General features: G+C 44.0%; 1 protein-coding gene across 1 annotated transcript; it reads right to left on the reverse strand.

Annotated features, from left to right (window-relative positions):
- Positions 1-365: 365 nt before the first annotated feature.
- On the reverse strand, positions 366-9,210 carry ctcf (CCCTC-binding factor (zinc finger protein)). Its single transcript, XM_036561659.1, has 12 exons — positions 9,038-9,210; positions 6,488-7,078; positions 5,865-6,204; positions 5,585-5,755; positions 5,363-5,496; positions 5,091-5,211; positions 4,823-4,972; positions 4,553-4,713; positions 4,042-4,224; positions 3,806-3,941; positions 3,403-3,612; positions 366-1,343 (listed from the first exon to the last, which is right to left on the reverse strand). Exons 2-12 carry the CDS (start codon positions 7,067-7,069, stop codon positions 1,111-1,113), a joined length of 2,421 nt encoding a protein of 806 aa, XP_036417552.1. The 5' UTR covers positions 7,070-7,078; positions 9,038-9,210; the 3' UTR covers positions 366-1,110.

The following is a 9,210-nucleotide window of genomic DNA, read 5'->3' on the forward strand; positions in this document are numbered from 1 at the left end:
GTGACAGATTGTGAAGGACTAGCTTTTATTTCCAAAAAGCACGCTGATAACACCCAAAAACAGGCGGCATTTCAAGCTGTTGGACAAAACAAGAGGGGGGTGGGGGGGGAAAGAGAAAAGGGAAGGTGGTGGTGGTGGGGAGAGGGTGTTTTTGCCTACGTGATCTTTAGGTATGCCCCCTTCCCCACACCTTGGAGATTTAAAAGCCATTGGTGACATGTTTCCAAATGACTAATATTTAAAATGTCATTGCCCCAGCATTCAAGGTCATCGTTTCACTAGAAAAAGATTAAAACGCTCATAAAACAGATAATAAAAATTTATTTACAAGCAAGACCAGCCAAGATTAACTTTGTTTTGTACAATGTTATCAACTGCATTTTTTTTTTTAATTATTTTTTATACTTGATGGATGCATGTCATCGTCCCTGGCCAGATAATCATATGGCTACATTTCTAAACTTCTCTCTCTACCATTGTTAATTATGATCAATGAAAGCAAATGAGAAATACAACAGCGATAAAAGTTGTCGTATATGTCAGACATTAAAAAGGATATTTGTGGAACAGATGGGGTAAAAATGCCCATTTCTACAGCAGTGATAGCAATTCTAAATATCAAGGCTTGACCAGGCACAGAAAGTTTTCCTTTTGAATATTGCCATGGTAATGTCACAGACTGAAAGGTTGAAGGAATATTGGCATATCAGATAGGGGGACCAAAAAAAGAAATAAAAAAAATGCATGTTGTTCACTACCATAAATCTAGGGAACCAACTCCTTAGTCTCCCCATAATTATCATCTTTGCAACCCCCGCCACACACAAGATGTTATATGCAGGACAAATAGACTACTTAGCCAAAAGGGTGAGTGAGGACAGAAGAGAGAAAAAAAAAAATCCATGCACTGCTTGATCAGTCTAAATAAACAAATTAATGAAGTTTAAGCAACAGAAAGGAAAAATGGAAATTTAATTCAAGTTGACAAACTTAATGAAGACACCATGGAAAGGAGTGGAGCAGTCTTCTGTGAGGCGGGGAGGTGACCGCATAATAGGGACATGTATGTCTGCATGTGTGGGTGGGCGTGTGTGGGTTTGTCTCTCCACATCACCGGTCCATCATGCTGAGGATCATCTCAGGGGTGAGGTCTCCATTGGGTGCAGCCTCAGGGACAGATAGCTGCACTGTTTCCACACCACCTTCTACGGCCTCCACCTCCTCCACTACAGGACCTGATGCTACAGCAGCCGCTGACGAGTCTACGCCGTCCTGCTCCTTCTTCACTATGATGTTCTCAATGGCCCCTGTGCCCTCATCTTCCACCTGGATTATGGCAGTCGCTGCACAGAGACAGAGACCGGATTAGGTTCTGAAACTCTAGGCAATTTAATGATTATTTTAAGTCTTATTATCCAGCAACTATGCAGAATTACTTAGTAACTACAAACAAACTAATGTGTAAAGTATGTAGGTGAATTCGGCCCGAAAAGTGGGACAAACCAGCTTACTGCTGCATGCTCTATAAGCGAAAATTTAAAATTCAAAGGAGGAAGTCACTTGTATGCTGTAGAAGAAAAATAAACATGACTTTTGCTGATCACGCTCAGTAAAGTGGGAGTTTTCAGGTATAGTGGGGCACTTCTAAAAGCCACTGTGGTATATCATGATCATTTATCATCACTCTTGTCTAGTCATGAATACCTCGCCTTGTAACAGTTATTAACGTATTTAACCTATTCCATAACAGGCCTAATTATTTCAGTATATTGGATGTATAAAAGGTGCCAACATCCAACGGCGCCCCTCTACTAATGCTCAAATGGCTCCCTACATAGTCCACAACGTAGGAATTTCAATACTGGCTCCTGCACCCCTACAGCGCACAATATAGCTAAAAATAACTTATTAAAAATAGTCATTTGGGATTCAGCCATATCCATACTCAACAAATGAATAAGAAAAAGAATTCTGAAACCTCCATAGCTAGCACACTATTTAGGAAGTATGTAAAGCATTTGGGATTCAGCCTGGGTTTGACGACGTCTGACAAACATTTAAAGTATGTAAGCCATCCAAGTGACATTCTTCAGACTTTTATACTGCTGCTTTACAGTGAATCATACCAAAGACTTTAAGCTTGTGACATTAATGACAGTTGTTTATGCTGTTAGCTATCTACCAGCCTAATTCTATTTAAGAAAATAAGTTATTAAAAGTTTAAACAAGTTTAAAGTTCCAACAGAAACTGGGTTCTTACTTCATCACTACACTCTGTGGTCAATGCAAGCAGCATTAGTGTCAAAGACTATTCCATTAACAGCACAAGGATTTGTCGAGACTTGACGCAGTACTACAGAGTTCAGGCGGTGAGGCAGTCATAGGTGTGTGTATACTGCATTTTACAACAGCTTCAAATGCAGCTCAGCCAATCAGATTTTAGTACCTCAATTATCCGTTTTACAAGTAATTTTTCTATGTTTAAAGCACTGCTGTGGGGAACAAAACAATACGTAGGGTGGGAAAAACTCACAGTTCCCGTAACTACAACACAATTAAAAACTATACTCCGTATAGTTAACATACAAGCCTCCTAAACCTAAGTAACAAACTTTATACTCGTGTTTGTGTTATGTTGGACACTTGTGAATATACAAAAGAATTGTACCCAATGAGTTCATTGATGTTTTACTCTCATAAATACAAAGTTATGATCAACAGATGGGCTTAAAGGTGCAGTTTAACATTTAGTGGCATCTGGTGCTGCGGCTGCAGATTGTAACCAACTAAAAACCCATCTCACCCCTCCCTTTCCAAGTGTGCAGGAGAGCCTACAGTGGCCATCATGATTTCTGCTGTTTCCTGCCCCACTTTTGTTTTGGTTTATGTTTTCACTTCTTTTAACAAGGATTTACCATCCCTTTTTTTCCTGGGTTAAAATTAAGTATGATTTTCCATTTGCCAAAATTTAGGTTCTAAAACAACACAAAATGGTTAGCCAGCATCACCAGCAACCACTGATTCTTCTTTCCACATCTCCCAAACAAACAGTGCAACAGCACCACCAAATTCAAGCTGGAGCTTCAAGCTAAGAACATGAAAGGCACTTTCTACAGCCAGTGCTTTATTTTGTCCATTGTGGGCTACTACAGAAACATGGCAGAGAAAGAGGACCTGCTCTTTTGTTGACATGAAGGGCTTACTCTAAGCTAACGAAAACAATGATTTGTATTTACAGATGATTATACACTTATGTCAAGATGATTTTGTATAATGTGTTCCATTTTTGCTAAAAGATCACCCCACATCTTACACACTGCACCTTTAAGGGATCAAAAACATACCAAACACCTCCAACCCACCTTTTGTGACACCATTAAATAAAAGCTACACATTACTTACCGGCAGGTGTTATGGTTGCAGGCTTGGCAGGAGGAGTCTTGGGGGGATTTTTGGGGGGTCTACCACGCTTCCTCTTGACTGGTGGCTCAGCTGGAGCAGGGATGGGGACACTGGGTGGGGCTTGCTCTACCTCCATCTGCACATCCTCAAGACCCTCCTCCTCCTCCTCTTCCTCATCAATGTCATCCAGATCAGGGTCTCCATGCTCATCTGACACACACAACAAAAGATAGACACAAAGTTGGAAATCATCAAAAATTTGATTGTGTAATTTGTCAATCATGAGGTAAACAGGTTATGTTAAAAACATTAGAAGTTGCCCCTTGACCCAAGACAACACAAATAAGATTTGTTTAAGCTGAAAACTAAGACCCACATCAAGATCCACAGCCAAGTCACTTACCACTGTCATCATCGTCATCCTTCCTGGAGCGCATCTTCCTCTTCCGGCCACCACGGCCCCTCTTGGTTGGAGTGCCGTTTTCTCCTTCTGCAGTGTCCAGTCCAGAACAGTTTTCAGCATGCCTGGCCATGGTGTTCTATAATAATTTAAAAGGAAAAAAAAAAAGTTTACACTGAAGTCTGATGTCTCAGTATCACAATATGTTTAGCGTTCAAGTGGTGAGGTCTCATGCATACCCTGCGAGTGAAGGTCTTGCCGCACTTGGTGCACACAAAGGAGGTGGGCACGAAGTTGGGGTCATGATAGCGTCGGAAGTGCATGTCCAGGAGCTGCTTCTGTCTGAATGTCTTCTCACAGTGGCTGCAGGCATATGGCTTCTCCCCAGTGTGGGTGCGTTTGTGCATTACCATGTGTCGCTCCTTAAAGGATAGGTATCACGTAATTTAGCCAGTTTGATAACATAGTCAACAACCATACTAAACATTTCATATTGGGGGTTACTTTTAAGTTGTTTATAAAGCTAATGTACAGATAGAAAAAAATTAATAAAAATCAAGGAACATAATTCCCCTTTAAAAAAAAATTAACAATTGTGAAATCATTTTACCGAGCTCTGAAACAACTTAAGTTGTTGGACAGACTATGTTTGGTTAGGTTTTTGATTGTGGGTAACTTTGTTGATGTAGTCACATGTAACCAGACACCCAAAATGAAGTTATTAACAGAACATCGTTTGGGCTGTCTGACCTGTCGGCAGGCGTAGTCACACTGGTCACACTTGAAGCGCTTCTCATTCTTGTGGGACTTCTGGTGCTGGATCAGAGCATAGCGCTCATGGAATACGGCCTCACAGTAACGGCACTTCCTGCCCTGCTCGATGTAGGAATGCTGCTTGCGCAAATGCACACCTACATGGTGAGGATAAACAAATAAGCTTGGACATAAATATAAAGCCAAAACCTGGCAAAGCAGAGTTTTAATAACATTAAATTAACTCATTCAATAGGAGGAACTCACCCAGGTCACTTTTACGGGCGATGACTGTGTCACAGTGGGGGCAGTGGAACTTGGCCACATTCTCTGTGTGCTTCTGCAGGATATGCATCTTCATGGTGCCACTCTGCGTGAAACGAGCATGGCAGATGTAGCACTCATAGGGCTTCTCCCCTGAACATGTAAAAATAAGGAAGAAAGTTAGAGGCAATACCTACCTCACTCGATTGCCACTAAAATGCTGTTGACACTATATGCTTCTATATACTTAAGAGGTTCTGTAATGTCAGACCTGAATGAGTTCTCATGTGCCTCTTCAGCTTGTAGGTGTCTCTGCTGGCGTAGCTGCAAAGGCTGCACTGGAAAGGACGCTCTCCGGTGTGAGAGCGAATGTGCCTCTTCAGTTTGCTCACCTTTTTAATAAAAGTATAAGAAAACATGAGCACTCCACATATTCTATCTAGCAAATTTCTTGATCTCTGCAAATTGTCACTGTTCAAAAAAGAAAAAAAAGAAAAAAAAAGGACATAGTATATCAATAACAGTGACAGCATTATGACCTACCTCCACACTAGCATAGTCACACATGGAGCACTTGAAGGGCTTTTCGTGGGTGTGCTTGTAGCGACGGTGTCGCACCAGCTCACCGCTGGTCACAAAGGCCATGTCACAATCAGTGCACTTGTGTGGTCTGGTGCCTGTCCAAAAACAAGTTAGAAGTCACTGTTTCTAAATACATTTAGTCTTAGAACATAAGCTGAAATACATATGGCAGCAAAAGGATACCTGTGTGGGTGTTGAGGTGGTTCCTCAGTAGTGTGACTGTCCTAAAGGCACGGCCACACAGGTGGCATTTGTGGGGCCTCTCATCTGTGTGGCTCTTCATGTGGCGATCAAGATTGGAGCGCCGTGGGCAAGTGTAGCTACACAGCTCGCACTGGAATGTCTTCTTCACACCTAGAGAAACACAACATAGTAAGAATCTGTGGCCAAATTTGTGCTTTTTCTTCAGACTAAATCTCCAAATTTAAAATACAAAACAAAAAAAAACGTAAAGCAGTCATACCCTTCTTCTTGATTTTTGTTGGTTTTGGAGGCTTCATGTTGCCTACCACCTTTTCAGCATTGACTTCAGAGAGCAGGCCCTCCTGCTGCTCCTCCTCAAAATCATAAACTGACACATCCATGTCTTTCTCGCCCTCTGTGTTGTAGCGCAGCTTGCTTTTCTTCGTCTTCTTGGGCTTCTTGACAGGGGGTGTGTAGTCAGGATCCTTAGCCCAGGTGGGATCGTCAGTCTGGGGCTCAGGCATCTCCTCTTCCTCCTGCTGCAGAGGACGCTCCTCATGGGCCTGGAGCTCATCTTGCTCCACTGTCTCCACTTCTCCATTAGCACCCACCTTCACCACCTAGGCCACATCAAGAACTTGTTAAGACTAAGGGGCACAACCAGACCAAAAAAAAAAATAAAAATTATATATATATATATTCCTTTTAAAGTAGTTTGAAGTTATGTCAGCATTTTTCAACCTAATGGCCAATGGGCTGTTGCAGAGTTCAACTGCCCACTGACTTCACTTAAGTGATTTTTTTTCCCAACTGTTTGAAATTGTTCATACCCATCAACCTCATACTACAGATGTAGTAGACAGACATTAGGTTCAGAAATGCTGGAGGTCACTACTGACCAACCTGAAAGCCCTCAGGAAGTGGAAGGGTGTGGCAGATGACTGGTTCTCCATCTTTGGGCATTGCAGTGGCATCCACCAGAGTGCCCTGCAGTTCCTCCACGGTCGCAGCAGTGACTGGCACAGCTGAGACGGGCACTTGCACCAACTGTAGCTCACCCAAGCCCAGCTGCTGCTCCTCCATGTTTACCACCTGCAGGGTGATGATCTGGGTGTCGTCCACGGTTGTAACTGTGGCCTCGTGTGCCGCCCCAGCTACACTCACTCCCACAGGGGCACCCACTCCAGCCTCCATGACCTCAGTCTTCATCTGGAGCAAGGCTGGGTCAAGAGAGTCCATCACCATCATCTCCACGCTGCTGTTGACGCTTACCACGCCCTCCACCAATTGCTGCTGAGCATCGGCCACCACAGCTGTTGCTTCACCCTCAGCCGATGACTGCTCTACTGCTTCTAGACCAGCGGCCTGCAGCAGCTCTGCACCCACCTCTTCATCCTCTCGCCGCCGCTGATAGGTCTTACACTCCTTGGCTTTGAAAGCATCCCCTGTCTCATCCACCACAGCTTCTGTCGGTCCCCCTTCCATGGATAATACCTTGGGTAAGCCAGAAAAATGTCACTCAAAAAACATGACCAAAGGCTTGTGTACAACACAGCATAATTACACTTCTCTCAACAGGAAGTCTGTTAAACATGGTCTGCTTTTACATTTTATATATTATCAAGGAGAATTACTGAAATAATGAGCATACAAAAGCATAGATTTTGTTGTCCTTGCAGCTGCTGATAATTCGACCCACAAACAAAAAAAAAAAAACCCACACACACACACAAAAAACTCACCCTAGAAACAAGGCAAACTAGTCCTACACAGATAGTATAATGTTCTACCTTGCTGCCTTTCTGAAAGGTTACCTTCACCAAAAATGAGAACTTCATGTCTCAACCCTGCTCTCTCACTAATTCTCTGCCTTCGATGAATGACCTGTCTCGACCTTCCTTCTTAGTACTAAAACACAAAACCAAGACAAAGTTACGGAAACATAAAAAAGGTAATTTAAACGTGCAAACACTGTAATTTTAGAACTACTATCACTCTAATACTATTAAGAACAGAAATGCAAGTTTTCGGCAAAACATGCGAAACTGTTTAAGTAACAGTAGTAAAGTCGTTAACAGGTGTCTATTTTCCAGATACCACTGATCGGAAGAGGCATGCTAGTTTAACAGCTGCATCATCGACCACGAGGAGGAAAAAAGTCAATGCGATTTTTTGTTCAAAAAAGGTACCCGACGCTAGCTACTTTTCTGTTAGTTTGCGCGCCAGAAACACAGCCCGAACCATTTCACGTTTAGCCAGAGGCTAATTCATCGCTTAAGTCACTGCTGGACGGTCTCGCCGAGACGAGCCTTTAAGAAAGCAAAATAATCAGTCAATGTAAACGCGCCATAAATCAGCAATCAAGCGCGAGCTGCGCTGAGATGATTTTCTACCACAGCAAGAGGGCATTCTGAGACGGTTAATCGTGTTTTTGTACCGCTACCAGTCGGGTTGTAGAGGGAGCTCTCCACAGTTTTTATCCCTTCAGTCGTTCGCTGCTTGAGGTAGTCTTTCAATAAGCGAGCTGAGCGGTCAGTGGACGCACCTCGTCGTCCGCCGGGACCGACGGAGCTTCGCCCGACTTCAGGAGAGGGAAACTGCTAGGAGCGGGCGTCGAAAAGCTGTGACTTGAATTAAGTCGTCGAAAATGGGCCATCGGGGTCATTTAGCGGCGTATCTTCCTTGTCGGATTTCCATCTGCGCAACAAGCTGGCTAGCGGGCAAAGCGCTAACCGGCCCTGGGCGCTTTTAAAATAACTTTTAACCGACGCCACGAGGTGATATTTTGAGGAGAAAAGAAGAGTGGCAGCTCAAAACTGAGACCATCAGACTGGAAGTGTTTTCGTACCCCGAAACTGGGTCGGTGTATGTGTGTGTGTCTATCTGTCTGGGCCAGGAAGGGCTGAGAGGAGCTTCAGTTAGGAGGGGCGCCAACAGCCTGCTAGCACGGCTAGGCTAACGAATTAGCCTGCGTGTTATTCGAGGTTTACCAACTGATTTATGGAAAAAATATAAGGCGATAGTTTGTGTTATACCCATATTCGTGGCGTTTGTGCAACTTTGAGAGTCGAAAACAGCCCACATTTACTGTTCCTATTAGCTTTATGGCTAAGCTAGGGCTGCGCGCAGAAACGGCGGGTTTTTCTGACAGGAAACAAAGAGAAGAAAAAGAAAATGGACGCCTGGCCTAAAGACGGGAGCAAACGGTGAAGTGTTAAAAAAGGCATCTGGTCGAAATGGCGTCCGATATAGGTTCGATAGCGCTTAATACGCGGACATAACTCCGAAGTGCTGGGTTATAAATGTTTTTTGCTAAATTTTCGATAACGATAGAGGGAGACAAACACCCCCCGCCAGCCGCCCGGACCGGGAGCCCCATCGTGACACCTAGAGGCCGATTAAAGCTCCTGCAAAACTCCCCCCTTTTCCCCAAAAGTGCTGCTGCCGTCTTACCTGCTTTTCCTCGTTTGTTCTCTGGTCGGATTCGACGCAAAGCACGGGGGTTGGTTCTTCCTCTGGTGCGAGGCGAAGCACAGAAACTGCGTCCTTCTCCTCCGGCGGTTTTAATCCCTCTCCCGCTTTTGCAGAGTAGAGGCTCCGCACAAAATGGCGGCCCGAGGCGGTTG

The sequence above is a fragment of the Colossoma macropomum genome, unplaced genomic scaffold (genome assembly GCF_904425465.1).
Source record: "Colossoma macropomum unplaced genomic scaffold, Colossoma_macropomum, whole genome shotgun sequence".
NCBI lineage: Eukaryota > Metazoa > Chordata > Actinopteri > Characiformes > Serrasalmidae > Colossoma > Colossoma macropomum.